Source organism: Gobius niger (assembly GCF_951799975.1).
Source record: "Gobius niger genome assembly, chromosome: 2".
Lineage (NCBI taxonomy): Eukaryota > Metazoa > Chordata > Actinopteri > Gobiiformes > Gobiidae > Gobius > Gobius niger.
Genome location: NC_136853.1, coordinates 17,652,895 through 17,678,343, shown reverse-complemented (window position 1 = coordinate 17,678,343; position 25,449 = coordinate 17,652,895). Strand labels below are relative to the sequence as shown.

Genomic DNA, 25,449 nt, shown 5'->3' with positions numbered 1-25,449 from the left:
GAAGCTTTTGTCACAGTGAAAGGACAAAACAAATATTTCACTCAAGTACAAAATAAAAGTGTTGCCTCAAAAAGTAAAACGACTCGAGTAAATGTAACCGATTCCTACCCACCTCTGTTAATCCATATTATTCACCTCATAATCTAAACAGATGCGTTGTTAAAATTTGAATCCAAGACGTACAAAAAGTGTGAATGTGGCCAAAGTGATGAGAGAACCAGTACATTCTGAAAAGATGCATTTTATTTCATAACCTCTAAGCTATTTCAAACTACCAACTTTCAAGTGTAAAAATAGACATTTAGTAACCATATATGCAGTTTACTTTAAAGTTTTTTTTTTAAAAACAGACCACAAGCAAAGTGTACACAGATCCATGTTAGAAGATGACAAGAAAACAATTTTTATTTGCATATGTTAAAATAAACCAGGCGTTGTCAGACTCGATATCTTCTCCTTTGTTAAAGTAACACCTACAGTACTTTCGAGCTGGACACACAGTAGACAAACAAAAATATACAAAAATCTCGTACATGTCTCATAGGTTAGACATTTAAAGCCACACTGCGCTCCACTCAAGAAATAGAATAACATACAAGCCTCAGTTTTCATCATGTGAGGGGATACTGGTGAAAGATATCTCCAAAAACACTTCTCCTCAGACCTGACCTGCTGGGACATTAAATATCTCAACTCCTTTTTTTTGATACCCCACATTGCTGTCTGTACTGATCATTAGGAGCATGTTTGGTATAAAGGGAATGTCTGTGTAAGTTCTCAGACGTGCAGTAGTTTTCTTTTGTAGAGAAGTGTGGTTAAAGTTGTCATTTGTACTGGCTGTTTCACCACAAAGGCTTGGAACTCTGAAATTACGAGTAGCAGGCAATCATTTACACAGCTTCGCGATCCAATTTCAATTATTTAATCTGCAACTGCATGGAAACACCACCGGAGTGTGTTAAAATGAATGTCACTGGTTTGTTTTTATCATAACTTCACTTAAAGAGCATATGACAGGTTTCAATGCTTTTTGAAATATGACTTTAGAAGGATAACATCTGTAAGTTGTAAGTTCATCAGTTTCATAATTATCATTTTATTTCAGTGAAGCAGCAATTTGGATGAAGAAAATGTTTAAGTTGCTGACAGGAAGTGACATGGAAGAAGGTCGTCACCAGTGGAATCGTCCATATATGGTCGTGTTTGAAAACAGTTAAGGGGGAAAAAACAAAACTTTCTCTCCTAATTATTCAAAAACTACTTTAACAAATGCTGAATTATGAATATAGTTTTCTACTAAATAAAGATACAAAGACAAAGGGGCAAAGTGGTTCAACAGCCCATAAATATATGCTAACACGATGCTTCATGTTAGCATCGTGCTAATGCTAACGCTAGCTACGACTGACATTTTTTCTTTTCTTCTACTGAACAATCGGCTGTGAATTAACATCCATATGGACCTGATTTAGACTTGACTTTATTTGTATGTGATAAATAACTAGAAACTAGAAACTAGAAAAACTAGAAAATGGCTAAAAAGGGTGAAAAATTGTGGCACGGCAACAGTTTATAATTGTTAACCTTCTTCTATGTCGCTTCCTGTCGGTTTCCAATAAGGAAGTGAAACTATAAACATCACAAAAATGGCCAAACTATAGAAAGCTGGGTACAATCTTCAGCAAAATCTTAAATAAAATCGTGCAAAAATTGTGTCCAATGTTGCTCATCAAAACCTGTGTGAAAAATCAAATATTTTATACGACAAATTACACTTATATTTGGGTGTCAACTTGTCATTGTAGTATAACGGTGAGTCCCAAACCCGCACCGCTTGAGAACCACTGGTAAAACAACTAGTACAGATGACAACTTTGAACAACTCGATATAACCTGGAATGTTTCGCAGTGCAGCTTTAAGTTGGTCGGACCTTCTAGTTAAACCCATCCTATTTTCAGATGCCATCATTCAAGCTGTATATCAAGTATATCTTACATTTGTATTGAAGTTCGTGTTAGCTTTTTTTGGCCTTGTTCTTTGGGGTGGAGGGTCTGAATCTCAGTGTCTGAACAGTACAGATGACTATATGTGAAGCACTGACTTAGGGGTAACGAGATTATCAATCCAAATTTTCACGTTTCCGTTCTTTTTTTACCGCCAATCCGAAGTCGGTGGTTAATGTATTCATGTACGGCATCCGAGTAAATTACATCAAATAACTATATAAACAACATCCATGAATATCATTATATCAGATTTGAAAAGCTTCCACCCCTGAAGCGCTGAATTACATCTCACTGTGCACACCAGCTGCTCGCATTGATATTTTCGGTGTCGCGACCTGAAAAGTTTCTGAACCGGGCCTTGTCATACGGAGGGGAAACAGAGGGGCAAAATAAAAATCATAAAACTTGCTGGTTATGATGCATATACCGTGAACCAAATATATATTTAAAGGCATGACATTTGGCACCCTTCATTAGTGTGTCCTGCAACAGTTAGGTGCATACATTAGCTTTGTAATATACTAAAAACACATATAAGTCTTTGTTTTCTCATATTGCACATCCTAGAGAACACTGAGGGAGAAACGGCACGGGTTCACCTCGCCGTGTAAACAGTAAATCTCTCCAACATTACTTCAAGTACTTCAAGCCACTGCCCAGGGTGCTGTCGGCCTGATCATGTGAGTCCGCAGTGTTTGTAACAGACTAAAGTGTCCCAGTGTGACGTCCCAGTAGAAAAAGAAAAAAAACAAAGACGAAATAAGTTATAAAGGCCAGTCTGCTTTGGGACAGTGAGCAAGTCATGCGTCGCACGTTCAGCCTCAGAGACCGTCCAGATGCTGCTGTCCTAAGACTTGAAGACATGCACGGCCCTCACGACGTACTGCCGGCAGATGGGGCACTCGCTCATCCTCTTGCCACACTTGGTGCAGGTGACCATGTGCCCGCACTCCAGCAGCACGCAGTCGATGATGGCGTCCATGCAGATGCGGCAGAGGTTCTCATCCAGGGACAGCTGCGACTTCACGCCGTCTGCTCAAAACAAGCGACAGGGAATTTTTTTACCAGCAACTCTGGAGAAAAGTTTCAGTTTTACTTTACAGCACAGTAATAAAATGAAAATGGCATGACAGCAGCCGTCTTTCTATGGTGATAAACCCAAGAAAAACGAGCCATAATTCCTAATTTATCATCTTCATACAAGCTTGTTGCACAATGTGGCTACGCTAGTTCCTCTGAGCTGAAGTTGTGGGCGCTAGTACTTCCTGTCCGTATTAAATTCCATTAAGATTAGCTTCGACCCGTTCCAGTTTGTCTTGAAGCTAAAGGATAACATGCATTTAAACATTTGAAATAGTGCCTCAAATATAAACAAATCTGCACATAAACCGTATTTTTTATCGGTATATATTTTTATTCCATTTTTTTTTAATAGCATGTTAGTGTTTAGCTTCAAGACAAACTATCCATCCTTTATGATCTCCTCTGAACTTGTTACATCCTACATCAAGATTTGAACACACAGTAAATGATCATCTATCTTACTGCCCACCACGTAATCTTTAGAAAATAAGATTATTATTCCAGCAGGTTGATCTCTATAGGAAAAGAATACAGACAGGAAGTACTGGCGCTCACAACTTCAGGTCAGAGGAACTAGCATAGCCACACTGTGCAACAATGAGGCCTGTTTAATATTTTTTATCCTATTCTATACCATGCTGTAAAGTAAGCTCGTGCTATCTCAGAAATACATGCCTGTTAATCCATGCATTATTTGCTGATGAAAATAGCTCATGCATAAGGTGAGGAACATGATGAGATAAAGAGTTCAGCTTTACCCAAATATAAAAGCTTTGTTGACGGGAGAGCAACAGTGCACCGTCTCATTTGAAAGCTAAGACCTACAAAAAGTGATCGGAACTTTATTGCCACATTTTTGATGCGTTTTTGTCATGTTTTTGTTGAGTTTTCTTTTCGTCTGTTGCTTTTTTTCATGTTTTCGCCACGTTTTGGTCACTTTTTATTGCTTTTTTTTGTTGCGTTTCATCCTCATCTGTGTCGTTATTTTTGACACTTTTTCCAAGAAGCTTTTAGATTTGGGTGAAGCCAAACTGGAGAAAATTAGCTCGGTTCAGGTGGGGGATGACAGGTTAAGTCATCAGAAAAGCATGTAGATGTAAGTAGATAAGCAGATGTAGGTCTTAGGAAAGACGGGTAACAAGTAACGAGTAAACAAACTATGCCGCCATGAACTGCATAGTTATATGGTTGTGCCAATTTTGTTTTGCTTCATCTCTGGTCAGTAAAATGACTAAAACCCAGTGGGTCACAACCTTCGGAAATCAAACCAGACCAAAGACACAGTAAATATATGATGATATAGAAAGGATTAGGGCTGCGCAATATACAAATGATTGATATCACTATACATGTATGACATCCTTGAGGTTTTTCATCTGACCAATATTTACTTTTTTTTTTTTTACTTCTTTAACCTGGAAGAAACAAAGTACATCTTAGTTCTGATTTTCCATAAGTGCTCATTTTTGTGCAGAATTTGGTCTTTGTGTTTGATTTTGGCACAGTTTGACAAGGAAGAAAGTCATTATCGCAATAGTCCAGACAGTTATTGTCGTATTTATTGCTCGTATTGTGCAGCCCTGGTAAGGATGAAGGATGCCTTTAGCGTTGACAGTCACATGTGCTGAAAATGATGATGTGGCTTTCTATGAAAACACCTTACCTCTAACCTCTCTGTTGCACTCAGGCGGAGGAAATGCAACCACTTGATATTTTTGAGGCAGATAAGTGATAATAAAAAAAAACAATTTATTAGTTTTTTGATACGCATATAAAATATTATGCCCCGAGATGTGATCACCAAACTGAGATGGATAAATGGAAATGAATAGAAATAATTTGCATCAATATTGAATCCAGGACAATCTTAATCTGGATAACTTGCCCCATCACACCTGATACCACAGCATAGGCAATTGATACTGACGGGCTTTTCTCGCACTCTACAGTCCATTTTTCATTTGTTAGTCCATTTTAACATTTTACAGACTAAACCATAGAACTATTCATATTGATTTGATACATTCATGTTGCCAAACAAACCCCCGACATTGTGATCACTCATATGGACAGACCTGGCCCAAAAAGGAAAAAGTGCTACAACCTGGATGTATCCAAGCAAATAAGTTAAGTCATTAAGTTGTATACGTTTCTTGTACAACCTAAAGCATGATATATTTTGATGTATATAAAGAATACTTAAAAAAGGTTGAGTGGCTAGCACTCACGCCTCACAGAAAGAAGACAGAACAGGCTCTGTCTGTATGTTCTCCACGTGTCTGCGTAGAGCAGGTGAGCAAACTGCAGTCCGTTTTTTTCCACGGGATATTGCAATTGCGGATTTCTGGCCAGAGACACCAGGGGGCGATGAAAGACCCACCAATCATCCCATCAACACTTGTAATGCCCCCAGAGGGACTACAAAAAGTATTTATTAAGGTAAACAAGTTACTTAGTACTGCTTTAAAAGTTACTTTAAAAATATACATCATAACTGACTTTATATCAGTTCTGTAATTTGGCTAATTATTTTATTTTAGTTAAAGGGGCTAGATGCAAGTTTGCCATTTTATACTCAGTACTGCCATCTCAGGTCATATGTGTAACTGCAGCTTCTATATTAAGCTCGTGCGTGCCGGCACTTTGTACCCGAATTAACACCTTTTTGAGTGACAGTGCAGGATTTTAGAGGCAGTTGTGGTGAACAGATCTGGGCTCATTCTACACATTTGGACATGGCTAGAACATGTAGGGGGAGGAAAATACATTATTTTAACATTTTTAAACTCTGTATAGTCCCTTTAAGCAATATAACCATGAAGCGAGTTCAGGATACAATTTAGTGCATTTCGCAAAGGGAGAAAATTAAGCAGAATTAAGTATAACTGACCGTTGGTGCGGCTCAGTCAGGTTAGTCAGGTGGCCCACCCCTGCAGTGTGTCTGAGTGCAACCCCCCACCCCCAAACATGCTCTCGTGGACTAACCCTCGAAGCAATTTCATTTTTAATTGTATAATGATGATAAAACCTACTTTATCATCCTTAAAAAGAACTTTACTTTATGTGTTTAAGAGCCTTATATCCAACTATCCAAACCTGTTGTTAGTGTGTCATCTCTTATTGGTGGCGACTATTCACTTCGACTTGCTTTCTATATGAGCAATTCTAGTACAAACAGGAAAACAACTGAGTCAGTAGAGATCTTACCTGCTGTGATGCTCACATTCTCCACTAAAAGAAAAGAAAGAATTGTATTAGGAAAAAAAAAGGACGAAAATGACAACGTGTTGTTGGTCCATAAAGAGGAAGCACTCACTGGACCTCCTGTTCAGCTCGTTTTCTCTGTACAGCCGGTGCACTCTCTCCAGCAGCTCCCACTTCTCACAGCAGCCCGAGTAATTGACAAAGTTCCTGGCCAAAATCTCCTTAAGCTGCCGCACGGACAGGTTCTCTATGGCCTCCTCATTGTCCAGATCAGAGAGAGAGGCTCTGATCCTCCTCTGAGTGGCTGGACTGACCTGCAGCCCACACAAATCGCAGCAGGTCAGTGTCAAGAGTAACTCAGCCATAGATTTACCTTAGGTCTGTACCACAACTACATTAAGACTGTAATGTCTCACCTCCATGAGATTTTCAGTGGGCTCCAAATTTAAAAGTGACGTCGTTGAAGTGTCCTCTTGCTCCTGTAAAAAAACAACACAAATATGAATCAATATGTGACATGCATAAGCCCTGCAAATGGGGCGTCTGAGTTTTTCCGACGGTTCTTCATTTGAACTGTAGATTCCCCTTGTTCTTTTCTCAGCTTTGGACAAAAATAGAATCGTCCTAGTCAAAGAAAAATAAATATATTCTCGCTTGTGTCTCTGCTCGAGCGAACGGTGCAGAGCTGTCAGTCACCGGCGCCTCCTCCAGAGCAGACATGTTAATAATATAAAGCTCTGGTGGTCTCTCTGGCCCCGACCTTTACCGCAGCCGCCTCAGAGACCGGCCGCCCACGCTCACGAGATGGGACTCTTATAACAGGGGATATGTTTATGATCTCATTCACTGGGAGAGATGAAGTGCAAACTATCTCCAGTCCTCTCAGACTTCAAGCATCCTCTATATAATATACAGACAGACAGATTTACTTAATTTATAAATGAAATTACAATACTGCTCAGAAACATTTTAATGGGCCTGTAGATACACTCGGTCACTGCATCACACAGATTAGTTGGTGGATGCAAAACACCTTTCTCCAACTAAACTGAGATCATTGTTTTTCGCCCACAGACACAAAGGCAAAGTGTTATCAGTCACCTTGAGTCTCTCTCTCTAAAACTGAAAAACCAGGTTAGAAATCTAGGAGTGATCATGGACTCAGACCTGAACTTAAACAGCCACATCAAAGCAATAACATCATCAGCTTTCTACCATCTGAAAAACATTGATAAGATCAGAGGAATAGTGTCAAAACCAGACTTAGAGAGACTAATCCATGCATTTGTCTCCAGCAGGTTGGACTACTGTAACGTTAGGCAGCTGCAGAAGAACCAGGAACAATATTAGATTGATTTGATCTGCTTTCTTGTAATTTCATGCAACTGTGAAGCATTTTGTTCTGCCTTGTGTATGAACTTGGCTAAAGTAACAATGTGGTAAGTAACCTACTGTGCGTTATATATAAGTATATTATTTGACCTCTATTGTCATTTCGACTCACTATATCTGATTTAATCTCCCTCTAATGTTTGTAATCCTCGATCACACATAACTCCAACGTAATGTAATGGAACGCCTGCATGCACTTATTCTTGAACGTCATTAATGGCCAGATCCATTTTAGTGCAATAAATCACTTCCCCAAAATTCCCAACTTTAGTTTCATTCCTATTGCACGCAGAAAACACTAACAAAAAAAACAAAAAAAAGGAAACATCTGTCTATGTTTTTTAATCAATCTCAGTTTCCTTCACTTTTAAGGTTTCCTTCAGTTATCTTAACATTATACGAAGCACATCCAGATGACAATGGAGCATATGATATATTATTGGATAATATCCTCTACAATGTATGTAGACTCATCAAACACCAAAACACTTAAAAGCTGCACAAATGCAATGAGCAGTGACGCGGTGGAGCTGGAAGCAGCTTTCCTGACGTGGCCCTGTGATGCTGTGGGCAGACCCTAACCTGCGAGGACATTGCATAACACTCTGCCTATGTAACCGGCCTAAAAAAGCCAAAGGGCTTAAGCTGTGGTGGCTCATCTAAAGACTAAGCACAGAGCAGTCATTCTGTAGATGTCACACAAACGCCACAAGAATACGTCTGTGAACAAAACTGAAGCTGTTGTGCCCGCGTGATGGGTGGCGGATCCAGACACCGTCCTCAGAGTATTAAAACTGAATGCAAGTAACATTACCAGCATGAAACTAAATTATGTACTCGGGGAAAAACAACAACACATGAAACACACAAATGACTAAATTCTAAAATGTGTGTCATCTTTTGATTCACATCAACACAGGCCCAAGTGAATATGTTGATGTTATTGCTCTATTACAGCAATCATCACTGAAAGAATGAGGACGGATGCTAAACAAGCCGCACTTTACTGACGTCTGTTTGTGTGGGGCATAGGCAGTCGGCCCATTGGGATTGTTCTTGAGGTTTGCGGCTTTACTCACGAGGAAGCTTATTCATAACTAGTTTATTGGCATCCTTTATGTATAGTAATCTCACTAATAGAACAATGGGTTGTACATGAATGTGGGTCAAATGGGGCCCACAAACAGTGTTAATGATAGCATGAATGAGCCATATACAGTGCTTAGTTGGTCTACAGTGTCAGTGCCCTTTGCTTTCTTTTAACATTGCAGCCTCACATCACAGTACTGACCTGGCTGGTGCCGGAGCTGTCGCTGGGGCTGAGAGCGTCTCCCTGAGAGGCAGACAGGACGGACAGTTGTGAGGCGGAGCGTGTGGCAGAGGGAGGGGAGGCCTGGAGGGGCGAGTGCAGACTGTCCGTGTCGTCCTCATCCTCTGCGTTTTCCTCTTCATCAGGCCCCTCCTCCTCCTCCTCCTCCTCTTCCTCATCCTCCTCTTCGTCCTCCTGCTCCAGTACTGCACTGGAGCTTTCACTGGTGCCTTGATGACACAGCACCAGCTCCACAAGGTCCTCCTTCTCGCGGCAGGTGTCTGTGGGAATGTTGCGCAGCAGCAGGTATTGGCGCAAGTCCTTGACGCGCAGCTGCATGAGGCGCGGCCTCTGGAAGGCGGTGCCGCGCAGCAGGTGGCAGGTGGCGCAACAGCGCAGGTTCTCCGTCAGCACCGAGCACAGCGCACAGAAACTCTTCTTGCAGTCGCAGCAGATGTGCTGTGGAGCAGGAAGTAAACAGGTTATTGTTCGGTATTGCTTCACAAACACTGGCACATTCAATCATTCTATACATACATATTAACCATCTGCTAAAAGAAAAGTACTATTGAAAGCAAGTCATGACATTTAGGCTAGTGTTTAATGATCTTAACAGAAATATAAAAGCATGATGAATATGGCACAGTTAGACATAATAAAAGGGTGATTCTTGTGTTTTCTCCGAAACGCAACACTAATGACTTATTCATTCACTGCGTATAGGCCATCATTCAAATGAGTGTTTACTCCAAGTAGACTAAACACTCAAGAATAAATCACACATCATAATGGAGGAAAACATAAGTCAAGAGAAATGATGTGCTGTCCCAGGCTTGGGTCGACATTTGAGGAAAAGCGCTGTGTAAAAATAAAAAATCTAGTGTATCAGAACTTTAAAAGGGAATCTCTAAAAGTCTGAGTTGTCTGTAAAGTTTATTTAATATGCTCAAATACATTTAACACAATGTTTAGCATCTCATTTTTTTACATCACATTTTGGGTTTATTTAAAAAGTTCAGGGGCATATGTTACAACTCAGAGTACAGATGACGGCTTTAAGAACCATGTGCCACTGAGGGCCACAAACATCCAACATTTAATATCTAGAATTAATAATATGTGACACAATTTGCTCTTATCATTTTCTCACTTTGGGATGTTTTGTACTACTTTAGGTATAACGGCATTAGTAAACTAGACGTTCAATACGTTATATATATTTTAAACGACACCAAGTGGCCCTCATCTGTGAATGTGGACATTCAAATGTAGTGCAGAGCAGGATATCTGTGCCTCTGGTGATGCTTGACATTTTCTTAAGTCAGGCTCCTCATAGCAGACTGGCACTTCAAACGTGCTCGCGTTACTCGCTTTTTCTTATCATGGGTTCACACAAGGAGGACCCTTTGACCAAAACACTTTTCTACAATAATTAGTTGTTAATCCCATGGCACATATCACGGTTCTCCGATCTCAACAGGGAGTGTGTGGGAGCTGCTGTGTGCATGAGGACGATAGAGTCATCTGCAGCAGGTCTAGTGTTTGAGTTTGTCTAAATGTCACAATGACATTAAACTGTGGCACTGAACTATAGTGACAAAATGCCACAGAGAGGCTCGGAATCATAATATAGACACCTGACTTCAAATGCTGCTGATGTACTTTTAAAAGTCAAGGGTTGAGTGAAGGAAAAGAGAGAGAAAGATAGAGACAGAGGTATTCCAAAACCATATACAGTACGTCTAAATGACACACTTGTTTGAATGTAGAGTAGACATTATTTGAAGAATGTTGTGGGAACGTTGTATTTCTTTGAGCCCATGAAAGGAGTTTATGAATTGGTTATTTTTCCTTAAAATATAGATGTGATCTTTCCTGAGAGTCGCTGCTCACAGTGGCACACCACTGTTACATAAGCAACAAAATGCAGTCTCAATGTAGGATTATCCTGCCTGTTGTCGGTCTAGACAGCCATGTTCACATCCTCTGACACTGTATTCCAGTGTACAAAAGCTCTGCTGTGTCTGTAATACTGTACCTTGCGTCTGAAGACAGAGAAAGCCAGCCCGCAGGCCTTGCACAGCTGCCCGGCACTCCCTGAGCTGGTGGGGGGGTATGTGGAGTATCCTGCACTGGGGGCGAAGCGGAAGGGCCCAGCTCCCGTCCCGAATGCTGGCTGAGGGGTCCGCACTGCGCCTGTGCCCATCACCTCATTCAGCAGCCCGCAGCAAGACGCCCACATGGACGACGCCCCCGCCTGCAACACAGGCCAAAAAGAGGCAACGGGAGACAAAGATACAATGAAAAACAAATCCAGCAAAGTCTTTCTAGACTTAAATTAATGAATGCACTTTTTGTTAAATAAAAAAAATAGAAAAAAAAATATATATATATATAGTGCAGTGTTTACTAACAAAATACATCACTCTTCACACCCTTAGTTGCGTTCACTCTTTAGTAACACCAACTTCTGGTTGCATCTGCACCTTCTCCACATTTTTATTATGAGATAACAACAATAAGTTACATTTTGAGCCCTTATAGAAACACCTTAACAATAGCGAAAAGCTGATATGATTTCTTAAAAAGAAGGTCTTAGTTAATCCCAATTCACTGAGAAAATGCAAACACAAATGCAACTTTAACAGATCAAGACTTTAAGACTTATAAGGACAGGTTCGTATAGTCATATCAAACCCTGAAAACACTTTGTTTTTTCTTTTGTAAAGTACTGGATATTATGAACTGATCAAATGAAGAGCTAAGAAGGCCTGTTGTTTACAAAAGCTGCAGTCACATTCTGGAAATGTTTATACACTCCAATTGCAAATGTGTGTAGTGGGAGCTCAGGCACTGTATCTTAGGGTATCTAAGGTAACAAACAAAAAAGTGAATACTAACATTGCGATGTAAACCGCTATGAATTGACAAGTATTTTACAGAGTGTTTTTCAAGCAATCTCAGGGCTCTCCACACTTTGAGAACGCATCACTTACTACGGGACAGGGCCAGAGTACACCCTGGACACATTACCAATATTTCAACCCAAAGTAAGAACATTTACTTAGTTTCCTATAAGTACCTTCCTAGATTGAAATAAATGTTTGCCGATTGTATCCAATATGTCCATAAAAGCAATTGTTTGGTTCACAAAGAGAACATTTGCCTCATCAAGCTTATAGTGGGAGGGGAAAGTATGTGAACCCTTTGGAATTTCTTACATTTCTGCCTAAATTGGTCATAAAATGTGGTCTGATCTTTATGAAAATCCCAATAATGAGTAAACAGTGTCTGCTTAAACTAATACCACCCAAACTATTACATGTTATCATATTTTTATTGGCCTTAACACGTGAACATTCACAGGACAGCGTTGAGTAAGTAAGAGCTGGTTGACCGTCCTTTGGCAGCAATAACTTCATCCAGACGTTTCCGGTAGTTGCAGATTCTTTACAAACCTGTAAAGAGTTCAGTAAGATTCCTGGGATGTCTGGTTGGTCATGCAGCAGCATCTCAATCAGGTTTAGGTCAGGACTTTGACTGGACCATTCCAGAACACGTTTGTTATTCTTCTGAAACCGAAGTGGATTCGCTTTTGTGCTTTGGGTCATTGTCTCGTTGCAGCTCCATCCTCTGCTGGACAGATGGCCTCAAGCTTTTCTGTAAATATCTTGATAAACTTGTGAATTAATTTTTGTATTGATGATAGCAGGTAGTCCAGACCCTGACGCAGCAAAGCCCCTACACACCATGATTCACCCTGCACCATATACTTCACAGCGAGGATAAGGTTTTGATGTTGATGTGCTGATCCATTTTTCCTCCACACATGACGTTGTGTGTTCCTCCCAAACAACTTCACAGGATGGTCCTTGGAAGTGAAGCAACAGAGCGAGGCATGGTGCACATCAGACAATGCTTCTCAACAAGAGACACCTGCCATCTTAGGGTTAGGGCTTGGGTTAGCAATGATGCATATCCAAATCTCAAAGTGTATTGACTGGAGAGCTTACAGCCTATATGCCACTGTGATACCTCATTTGAAAGCCAAGACCTAGTTTCTGTGAGATGAGATGAGAGTGAGTGAGATTTGTTTGAGTGAAACACAACTTACATCACATTTGCTATTCCTAACCCTAATCATAACCCTAATCCCTGAATCGAACCCTAGCCCAGTGACCGGGGGGATGGCAAGTAACAGGTTAACTAGGGTGTGTTTTTCAGTGGCAAGGGCAGCTTTAAGCCACAGCTCAGTGATTGAACTTCAGGTTGGCTCACCCCAGACTCTAAATGTCTGCACACATTTGTCTAATTAGCTCTTGGAGGATCCTTAGCCAGGAGGTTCACTTACTTATTCCACCCTGTCCTGTGAATGTTTACATGTTATGGCCAATAAAAATATGATAACATGTAATTGTTTGGGTGGTATTAGATTAAGCAGACACGGTTTACTCATTCTTGTGATTTAAATAAAGACCAGACCACATTTATGACCAATTTATGAGAAACTCCAAAGGGTTTTTCCTTCCACTGTGTGTAGAAATGTAGACAGCCACGGGAGAGTTACTTGGAAAGAGCAGGTGAGTTGGACACCTCGCTCTATCTGAACATTTCACACATTTGTGTGACTTTACAATTACAGTTTTCCCAAACGCCAACAACACACAATAAAACCAAAGGTACAGGCTCTGAAAAACAGCAGTGAGCATTTCTACACAAAGACTATCTGAGTTAGAACTAATCCAGGGATTAAACTAAAAGTTCTTAACCAAGATTGAACCAAGATTGAACAAGAAATAAACCAGGACTCAATGTTCGTGTCGTAGGACTCAGTGTTCATGTAGTAGGACTCAGTGTTCGTGTAGTAGGACTCAGTGTTCGTGTAGTAGGACTCAGTGTTCGTGTAGTAGGACTCAGTGTTCGTGTAGTAGGACTCAGTGTTAGTGTAGTAGGACTCAGTGTTCGTGTAGTAGGACTCAGTGTTAGTGTAGTAGGACTCAGTGTTCGTGTAGTAGGACTCAGTGTTCGTGTAGTAGGACTCAGTGTTAGTGTAGTAGGACTCAGTGTTAGTGCAGTAGGACTCAGTGTTCGTGTAGTAGGACTCAGTGTTCGTGTAGTAGGACTCAGTGTTCGTGTAGTAGGACTCAGCATCAGTGTAGGAGTTAGCAAAGACTGTTCCGGATGAGTTAGCAAAGACTGTTCCGGATGTTGACTGATACATGTTTCTTTAGGTTTTCTCTTAAGAATACTGCACTTGAGCTCAAAGAGGCATCTAAGTGCTCTTAATTGTGGAAATAGCATTGTTTTTTTTTCTTTGGAGCATTAAGCTTGAGCACTGAGATCTTAAATCGTTTGTCCTATGGGGGTTGAGGGCGAGACGGAGGGACGGGAGAGCTGCAGCCTGAGAGTCTATGAAGTTGGACATAATTGGACAGAAGTGGATTCTAAAAGCTCTATTAATGTGGGCCTCACGGTCAGCCACGCTCAATGCCTCGTTTAAACAAGTGCCGTGCACGGCAGTGGATCCGCCATGAAGTCCTGAAAATGTGCCATTGTGGATTTGCGAAAATTTAAATTACATCCTCTTAGGAACACCATTTGAATTTAGGACACGGGGGGCTGCGGATATAAGCTACAATAAATCATTTTAGAAGAATTCAGCTCATTTTATAATTTAGTTGGTGACTCCACTGAATGATGCAGTGCAAGTGCAAAGCTTTTGTGTGAAGGGAATCTGAAATTATCCAGATTATCACTAATCTGATATCAGGGTCCGGGACAAACAGTGCTGCAGTTCTTTCTGGAACATTGAGTTTCAGGTTTTTGACAGAGAATCTCAGTTGTTTGCTGCATTGAGGTGCGCTGATCTATCATTACGTAGAGCAGGGAAGCTTAGGGGCCGTCTACATGTTGTGGTGACGTGACCCAAATAAAATATATGAATTTCATCTTATCATAACGTTGGCACAATAATATCATAGTAACATTACTGTAATATCAATAACTCTGTTACTATAATATAAAAATATCAGAAATACAGAATTGTCTCAAAGGGTTATTTTGTTTCAACCACTGATCAGCATTTTTTTGTTGGCAAAAGCCTGCAATCAATGAAGCAGGTGTCCCGACGCGCTGCATCAGAGCCATGCACGAGTTTTGGTCCATGACTTCATTTGACAGCTCAGGGTTAAACGGGGTGAAGAGCAGCAACAGATATTTGGCAAATTGTCAAAGCTGGGACTCGAACCCGTGACACTGAGGTTGAAGGATTGTTCCATGTACGTGGCAGCAACCTCCACCACTCAACCACTGGCTGTGCCCAGCTAATGGAATTTTAATCAAATCATGATTAAATCTAAGGATGATCTCAATAATCAGCATGGTGCTTTTTAATCAGCAGGTCTGCAGCCTCAGCTCATTGTTTGGAGCATACAGGCTTTGAAGAAATAAAATGTATGTATAAATACAGGACTCAGTGTTAGTGTAGTAGGACTCAGTGTTGTATGTATACATGTATTTATATATATATTTATATATCTGTATTTATTTATTTAAAGGGGAAAATGCATTTACAAAAAAATACAAAAAGCTTTCCCATACCCACTCACTTCCACCCACACACCCAACCCTCCACGCCCAGCCCCCAGAGACCACATATTTGATAAGGTTGTTTTTCCAGCTCAATATCTCATAACTTTTCAGAATTTTGCACCGCTGATATTTTTGCCCGATTTTTTAAAATGTCTTCTCTGCTTTAGAGGAAGCTCAAAGAGACAGACAAGAATCAGCACATTCCAAAAGCAAAGAACGGTAAGTCTCTATCTCTTATGGTTCCAAAATTATAAGCAAACGTTTGCAACATAAAAGATATGTAATAGGTGTACAAACTTGTGACCATTTTCCCTGCAATGTTTCTCAGCCCCTCTGAGGCCTAGGAAGTTGTTCTATCACTGTCAGTTCCAGAGATATCAGCCTTTTAGTGGCATAATATCGACCGATAGCCGATATTGTAAAATACCCAAATATCGGCCATATTAATGAAAGTCTAGTAAATTGAAAATTGAGCTCTATTAGGATAAAAAAAATCTTCATTACATTGTTTTCCTTTTCGCCCTGGCCTTGTCCAATGCTGTGCCTCTCAGCAGATCTCAGATAATACGTGCAACTTATCTGGCAGCTGTCTAAAAAAAAGAAAAAAAATCTATATACAAGGACCTTCTTTGAACACCTATTGAAATAAATGTATCCCAGAATGTTTGGCTACAATCCACATACATAAACCCCATCACTTGAACGTGATGACCATATGTAAAAACAATGATGGCAAGGCCTGGCTTCTGGGAGCATATGGTACTGATGAGCACAGAGGGTTTGGGTGGGGTCAGAGAGTCCAGAGAGAATGCCTTCTGTGTGCTCCCCTCCAGCTGCACAATCAATAGCCCCACAACACAGCGTTTTCCTCGGACAATGCAATTCTCAAGACAATGTTACGAGTTTTCTTAAGACGGCGCTACGTGTTTCCTTAAGGCGGCACCGGGTGATCTGACCTGTCCCATCTGCTCAGGGATCGGTTACGTAATGTACCACGAGGGCTCTATATGTGGAGTCGGTGTGCGAAAGTGGAAAAGCCCTCGTCGCCAACGCATTTACAACAGAGACAGAGGCAGTCAGCCAATGTCACTGCTCATGCAACGGGCAACTACCACCTCTGTTGCTATTAATGCTATAATGAAGGAGACTTATCATGGCCGATCTGACTCAAGGTAGTTGCTTTATTGGTCAGGTTAATTGCCTGTCAGGTACTTACAGGTTAACTCGCGTAATTGCAACATTTTAGAAGTCTGAGCACCCACTAAGAGGAGGGTCAACAGGAGCAATGGCACAAGGGTGTGTGACAAGTGTGTATAAATCTGTTCTATCTGTCGTCAAAAGATTGCTATCGCAGTACTACGCAATATTGCAAGAAGCCACTGTACACCGCAAAAACCACTGAAGTCTTACATTTACACATGTTTTTGTAAAACGGAGTTAGAATTGTTTCAAGTCCTGTTTTTGGCACAATTTGATGGGGGAAAAAACCCAATGGCACGTGCAGTATTGACATAGTTTAGTAGAATATAAAGCGTTATTGCAATGTTCAAGATGGTCATCGAATACTGCAATTTTGGTCTCATATTGTGAAGCCCTAAATTGAACTACTGTATGAGGTTACTGACCATTTCCTGAATTTATAGGTTTGCTGACAGTATGGGACAGATCTCATACTCATAATAACGTAGTTTAGTGATCTGTCAAGGCAAGGCAGATAGATTTGACGCCTTCTGCACAAAGTCACACCAGTAAACAATCCCTTCACCATTTGTTACTACTTACATAACTTAAATTCAATTACATTGTTGGTAGGGCTGAACGATATGATAACAATGCTTTATTGTTTTTTTTGCCCATATTGATTGATCTCCTGCCTGGCCTGCCAGACACTCCTCCTTTCTGTTCAAAAGGAGAACCGTCTGGGCGGCTCGCAGCCAATCATTTCAGGATTTTACCCACATTGGTCCAATCACGCACCAAGAGACGGAAGCCGTCACCTGTCACCACCACGCACTCTTCCAAAACATTAAAGATGGCGGCGCGGCGACTGATGCACTGTTTTCTTCTGCTCTTTCGTCTGTTTTAAATCATTTGGAAAATATTAAATCCCTAAAACCGGAGCAAGAAACAGCGTTTGAAGTTTTCCTTGTAATAAAGGACGTTTTTGGAAAGGCTTCCTGCCGCTTGTTACTGCGACGTTTCGAGCGTTGCTCTGATTGGTTGATGCCGTCTGTCAATCCTGCCCACCGGGAAATCGTTGAGATCATACTGCTCCCAGGCTATATGTCTTTGAAATATCTATGAAAAAGCATTTAGTTTGGCAGGCCAGGCAAATTGATCTTGATTTTCCATTTAATTATTATTATTATTATTTTTATTATTTTTAAATAATAAAAATAAATACATGTAGCGGATTCATGAACTCAGAAAAATCTTTTATATAAACCTCAGCTAAAAAAAAGAAAAAGCTTTCCACCAGCTTCATTTACCACAAAAATCTCCCAATGTTTGTTAATAGAATGATTGGGGGGTCTTTCATCTCCCCCGGTGTCTCTGTCCAGAAAACCAGAATTGCAACTTCCCTGCCTCCAGGTCGGAGACACAATACACACTAATGGAATCACGAAGACGAAGCTAACAGGCTAACGGGCACTGCGGGCTAGCGCCACTTTAGCAGTGTTTACAGCCAAGTTTGAGAGAAAAAAAATATCTCCATCGTGCAATTGAGTTGTGGCACAATGTACAATATCCCTCTCTCCCTTTGTCTTTTCTGTCAGCGTAGTATTTACTCTCACGGTTTGATTACGCTATAATTCAGGTGGTGCAGCTTTAAATTCAACCTACCAGCCAGTGATTATCTCATTTTAGCACACATGAAAAGGTGCATGTGCAGCCTTGGCCTAAAATGTTGTGACTGTGACATCTTTGAGTTCACAGTAGTTCACAGCAGGATAGTGCAATCTAATTAAGTTATAAAACTTGACAATAGCCTAATCTTGACCTATTGTTCAGTCTAAATTTCTCCAAGGTTGGTGAGATCCTCCTCGTCATACAGATAATATTTACGGCCGTCTACAAAGACAGACACTGTGCAGTGGAACATGTGGCTCTGAGCCAGAAACACAAGGCCCGGGTGTCACTTCAATTAGTGCACTGTCGGAAGGCCTACAAAAAAACACAAACCACCAGAATCAACTCATGTGTAAAGCATTGAATTGTCTCATTTTCTGGCTATTGTTAAAGAGTATGAGAAACACTGCAGCACAACTACTGTAGAAAGTAACACTTTGCATTGAGTTGCCTTATATACGAAATGCGCGGTATAAAATAAAGTTGCCTTGCCTTTTGCACCAGTGACAAGAGAGTAGGTTTCATGATCCCTGTGTTATGTCTTTATTATGTTAAAGGGATATTTCAGGATTTTTGACATAGGGTCTCATTTCCTAGTTATCCAGAGTGTTGCTGATACCTGGAGATGTTTTTTTTGTAATTCATGCAGTTCTTATGTTTGAAGAGTTTCGTGGCGCTAGGCTAATGCAAGGCTAGCGCATTTCTACGATGTCAGCTAGCCTGCATTAAAAACAGTCTGACCCGCTCCACAGTGCACCTGAGGCAAATCACTTATAAAACCAGACTAATGATATAAATGTCGATAGAATATTTTTTGGAATATAACTGACCTTGCATCACATGAATGATCACATTTTGAGGGACTATTTTCTAGCAGATCACTCCGCCGCTGCGTAGCTTATACAAACACAAAGCTGAGGCTGCTCAAATATAAGGTATTTTAAATGCAAAATGGTTAAAATTATTCTATCGACACAGACATTTATATGGTTAGTCTGGTGTTATAAGTGATTTGCCTCAGGTGCACTGTGGAGCGGGTCAGACTGTTCTTAATGCAGGCTAGCTGATACCATGCACTAGCCACGAAACTCTTCAAACAAAAGAACTGCATGAATTACAAAAACAATATCTCCAGGTATCAGCAACACTCTGGATAACTAGGAAATGAGGCCCTATGTCAAAAATCCTGAAATATCCCTTTAAGATGTAAAAATTGTAACCACCGCTCTAATGATATTGTGATATGATTGATTGATTGATTGATTGATTGATTGATTGATTGATTGATTGATTGATTGATTGATTGATTTACCATATAGCCCAAGACTGCGTATTTCCATTCTCTATTGTGAAATGCTTCCAACCAAAGAAACCTTGGGAACCAGTAATAGGTGATGATGCCCATCTGGCAAATCCATCCACTGAGTGTGTTCTGCCCCGATTAAGGTTTTAAGAGGTACATGTTTCTCATATTGTGCAGTCCTAGTTGTGGGGTGAGAAAAAGCCCCCACGAGAGGATAGGATATGTCGTAATATTTGGTCCTGCACAATATAAACTTGCTGAGGACTTAAAAACTCAATAAATCTCTACCTCTCTCCTATGATTCATAATAAAGCCATCTCATACAAGCCTAATACATTCAAGTCATCGGGATGAAGCATTATGAGGTCTCAAGCGTAAACACCACCGAACATATTGAGCTCACTATCTCACTGTCTCACATTTCATTTCCTCTGCCTTGGCCCGGTTTGTCTCCTCTCTCCTCCTGACATGCTGTACACGCATCACTCATGTGTTTAGCCGAGAGAGTAACAAAACTGTCAAGGCAAATGTACTTAATCATTTAGCATCTCTTGTGTAAACTGACATGAGAGCGAAAAAGAAAGAAAAATGTAGAGCCCCTTTTCGGAGTCTAGAGAGAAACCCCCCCGCTGCTTTGACCTAGACTGTGAAATAACAGATTTACGAAAGCGATGTGTGGATTTGGCTCTGAAAATATGTTTGTTACCGTAACGCAAACAGATACTGAAGAGATGAGACACACTTGGACAGTTCCCTCCTCTACCCCAGTGCCCCCAACCCCCTCCCGACCTGGACTCCGGCTTTAGACTTCCTGATCCACTTTAAAAGTCCTCTGTGAGTTTAGCCTTATTTCCAAGCACCAGGGTGATGTTACATCCACTAGCACAGGCAGGCCATCGTTGCACTGGAAACAAGACGGCGAGGAGATTGCGAACGTTTTAAGCTAATTGTCAAATTTACGGAAATCCAACATGTCAAGAAAAGTTAACGTGGGATTTTTCCACAGGCAGTGGTTCTGAGAGCTGGGCCTCAACAATGTCACCAGCATGTTCTATGTTATATGTATGTAACAAACATGGCTGCAATAACAGAACATGTTCCCAATAGACACAGACGGCATCTCTGGAATTGCCCATATATGGTCAGAGGGGAAAGAGGAGGAAACATTAAACTTTCTCCCATTACTCCAAAACTAACAAATGCTGAATCATGAATATAGTTTTCTACCCAATAAATAGCTATACAAAGACACGGAGAGGAGCAAATTGGTTCAACAACCCATAAATAGGCATAAATAACAGAGAATGCTAACATCATGCTACATCCTAACACTAGCTACGACTGCTGGTACATACATATGGACTTGATTTAGACTTTATTTGTATGTGATAATTATGTTTATAGTCAGCCGGAAAACAGCTTAACACGAAAAATGGGTGTTTCCCAAAACTTCCTTCCTTCCCCCTCGGCGAGGCCACGCCCCCTTGTACGACGTGATGCCGTCTGTATCAGTGCTTAGCAATACATGCAGACAATACTTTTTTGTAGTGAGTTATTAAAATAAAGCATTTAGGAGATGACCTAATGACTCTGTGCATAACTTCAAATCATAACAACGCCGCCCAAGAACTGACTTCCTGCTCTGATCCAGATCGCCAAAATAAAAGCACACAGCTCGTCTCATTCTTTAGTTCAGCAGGTACTTGCAACATTACAAGAATATAATTAAACCCACACAATGTAAGTGTTTTGTCAGATAACAGTTAGGCCGAAAGAAAGTTGAACTAATGAACTGCTGAACTAATGAATAGGATGGTGCTTTTATTTTGGTGTGCTGGATCGAAACAGGAAGTCATTTCTTGGGCGGCGTTGTTATGATTATTAAACATAAAGTCTGGCAGCAATATCTCCATGAAGAGAAGTTGGTGAAGTTACAAGTGAGGTCTGAGGAGAAAAGCACCTGCTCACAGTGGAGGCATGTTTTTTGGAATAGGTTTATATTTCCACCAAAAGAAAAACAAAACAGTAATGAAATTAAAGGCTCATTTTTGAACTTTTTATGCAAAAAAAAATGAAATAGAATTAAAAAAACACAGCATAGGGAGCATCATAGAGGTCACTTAAAGCAGTAAAAGCACCATAACCACTCAGCCTCTGGGTCACTGAATGGTCAAATACGCAGAAATAAAATGTTTTTTGTTCAGTCCCATAATGCACCTTTAATGCTTGTATTTGATCATTTTTATTGGGTGAAAGGTTACACAGTGTGACTTTAAAACAGTGTTAAATATCACAGGGCAGAGGCACATTCCAAACACAGTACAGTATAAGGAACTCCACATGCAAATCAAAATTATGGCTAGAACAGAAGTCACAGCTCACTGTCACCCAGGTATTCCAGTAAACAGGGTTGTGATGGACATAAATAAAGTCAATTAAGATCTGCAATGACCTGCTGAAAACAGACGTCACCTCTAAAAAATCTATGGGCGATAATCTCCAGTCGTACACCGGAGACTACCACCACATGGCGTTTGGACGGGGACAGGCATTTTGTTTACAACTTACAGCTGGACGCACGATACAAACAGAGAGCCATGACGTCATGCACACGGTGTGGTTACATATAAAATGTGAATAAATTGTCCTGTTAAAGAGTCACCAGTTAATCAGACTACTACAAAAACAGTTCCCATTATATGATGCTGAGATGAGAAGCATCACATATGCTGATGGTCTGTTGTCCACAGAGGTGGGTAGTACTCACTTCTAAAGTCAACTATACTTTTCAGAGTAGTTTTAACTTTCACTTGAGCAATTCTATAATGAAAAACCCATACTCTTACTTGAGTAATAAAATTAGTTACTCATTCATTCCACTGTTATTCTTCAAGTGGCAATAACGTCATGTTGATATATAAAACAGATGCAGTTTGTGTTTCATTTACTTTATTCTTAAGAATTACTTCCCTCTATATATTTTGGGTATTTTCTTCGGAAATAGGATTTTTACATTTTCACAAACTGAAACATAAATCAGACGTTTGCGCTCGATTACTAAACAGAAAGTAGCATTTTCTTCAAGTACTTTTTACTCTTACTTACTTGACCACAGTAATTATTTGGGCACTACTTTTTACTTCTACTTGACTAAATGTAACATTACTCTTACTTGAGTACATTTTTTAGCCACAGCCCACCTCTTGCTGTCAGTCCCACTTTATTACAATGTCTTCTGGATATTTATAGCAAGACTATATTCCTATCTAAAGTCCCAGCTGGGGAAGAGATAAACAATCAAATTAAACAATCATTATGCAAACAACTGCAGACTATACACGGCCAATATATTTTGCAGATTTGGCTTTAAATGTTTTATTTCATTCTTTTTCATGTATTTGTTTATTTGGTTGAGACAGTGCATGTTAATAAACACATTATGTAAGCCTGACATGATACGAAATTTGAAGTTCGATATTACAATGTCCTCTGGTATTTATAGCCAGACTCATTATATTCCTATAATCTAAAGTCCCAAAGAGCTCAAACAACTAATTGATTAATTCACAACTAATCCTTTTCTGGTTCACACAGACTCAAATAGAGAAAAAATGACATGATAATTGTGTATTTTTGTACGAAAACCTACTTTGTTTGTATAGTTACGGTATGTAGTGTTTTGTACAAAGTACATTTCATAAATATCTGTCTGTGTCTCATCCAATCAGAAGCTTCATTAGCACTTAGAGCCTTCAACAAACATTCACTTTACGTTTACTCCATCAACACGTCCTCAAGCGGCGCCACTTTGCTCTATGTGACAACATCACAGCCAAGCGATTAATCGAAAAATCATTGGTACATTAAACGATTACCCATTTGGCTTTAAATATTTCACACATGTAGACCTGTCATGATGACAAAATATGAAGTGCGATATATTGAGGCAGGAAAATATCAAGATAAACAATATTACTGAGGACCACTTGAGTCTTAAAGGCAAATCTACTGCTTGTTCAATAAAAACATGTGGAAAATATATAACAAAATAGGACTTTAATTTGGGGCTTGTAATCCTAGGGTAATGGTTGGTCCCGAAACCCTACCACTTGAGAACCACTGCTTTATGCAATTAACATGAAACTCAACTCTGTAAAATAAAAAAAAACTACAAAAATAGAATATAACAGTAAATACATGTACTGATGATGATTACAGAGCCTCTAATATTGTTTTTATTGGACGATAAGTCGATATATAGTAATTATCGTAACACACATGGGCCTCATGCACGTAAACATGCCACGCCGGATTGCAGTCATGGGCTAATTTCACTCTGTTGTCCTCACTCGAAGTCTCAAACACCCTCATCCTGGCCTATGTTAGGCTACATGTGTTTAAAGGCAGGGGAAACTGGAGGACATGGAGGAAACCTACATAGACGCGAGGGGGACGCAAACACCAGGAAGGCCCCGTCCGGGATCGAACCGCGACGTCACCGCAAAACATTAAACAGTGAAAGGTTTCCAGGTAAATACAAATACACAGAAAGCAACTGCACTGTAAGCATCAAACAATCTACCATGGCCACATCTTTTGTAATGGCTCAGCCTATACTGTGAAGGTGAGCGGTCAGTTGGCGCAGGGGAAGCCCTTCTGTTTTTGGAATACAAATGACAGTGGACCCTTTGACAAGAGGCTTTTATGACAGCTCGGTACCACAGGAGGGCCCAGCCACTGCTCTGTTGTGGACGCTCTCCTCATGACAATACAGAAGCGCCACATCCGCGACATCACGTCAAAAGAGTATGTGTCCCCTCGACATCACTATTCATTACAACCTTCGCATCAATGACATCATCTCCATCATCTGCCATGAGCTCGTGCTGCAGAGAGAGAGGGGGTACTCCGGTGCACCTTCACATCCTGACACAGCAGACCCGACGCACGCACACACACGCACGCGCAGAGAGGAGACCCAAGCTTTCCCGAAACAGCCCGACGCACACACCGTCTTTATCCCATTACCCTGGATTAAAGGCTGACCATGAATGGACGTCGCTGCGGAGGCTTTGGTGCGCTGAACTGTCAGAGCCCGTTACCGCACACACACACACGCACACACCGACTGCACATGCTGTTGATTTACGCTCACATTTTGCACGAAAAGCGGGGAAATGCTGCTCCAGAAAGGATTTAACCCCGTTAGACCGGACCCAAAGTGGCATCAACCGTGTTCCTATCAGATGAACAGGTGAAGCGGCGGTTTGAAGTCACATACCTTCATTGCAGCTCCTGTCCAAGGAATCTGCTGTGTAATTTCAGGACGACGACCATCGCGAGTATTGTGCACAGCGGACTCAAACCATTACGTCTTCCCTCTCTCTCCAGCTGCTCCGTGCGCGTGTCTGCGCGGCGTAGAGCAAATGGCCACAGAGAGCCGCAGCCAACCACAGCGCGCGCGCAGACGGCACTGGTTTGTACTGCAGCCAATCGGAGCCGACACACGAGGAGTGGGCGGCCGGAGAGAGCCGTGCGTAAAGACGACAGACGCATCATCTCGTTTTCACTAATCTACGATGTTTCGCGGTAATAAAACGGTGGTGCACAATGTGTTACGTGCTATGTGACGTTAACACGAGCTTCATATTGATTTTGTATTGTAAACCAAGTGGCTAAATGATGGATTGACAAAAGGACATGTTGAATG

At 40.8% G+C, this 25,449-nt stretch overlaps 1 protein-coding gene across 1 annotated transcript; it reads right to left on the bottom strand.

Moving 5' to 3' along the window:
* Nucleotides 1-1,728: 1,728 nt before the first annotated feature.
* rnf34b (ring finger protein 34b) lies at nt 1,729-25,152 on the bottom strand. Its single transcript, XM_079551653.1, has 8 exons — nt 25,021-25,152; nt 11,034-11,252; nt 8,978-9,454; nt 6,711-6,773; nt 6,407-6,608; nt 6,298-6,321; nt 4,754-4,795; nt 1,729-3,039 (listed from the first exon to the last, which is right to left on the bottom strand). The coding sequence occupies exons 1-8, from the start codon at nt 25,024-25,026 to the stop codon at nt 2,855-2,857; spliced, it is 1,218 nt and encodes a 405-aa protein (XP_079407779.1). The 5' UTR covers nt 25,027-25,152; the 3' UTR covers nt 1,729-2,854.
* Between the last annotated feature and the right edge of the window lie 297 nt (nt 25,153-25,449).

Bases quoted from the DNA above. Each gene is read 5' to 3' on its own strand.
- rnf34b (XM_079551653.1), bottom strand. The intron at 9,455-11,033 runs GTACAGTATTAC...CCTGCTCCACAG, and splicing joins TCTCTGTCTTCAGACGCAAG to CACATCTGCTGCGACTGCAA. The intron at 6,322-6,406 runs GTGAGTGCTTCC...CTTTTCTTTTAG, and splicing joins CGAGCTGAACAGGAGGTCCA to TGGAGAATGTGAGCATCACA.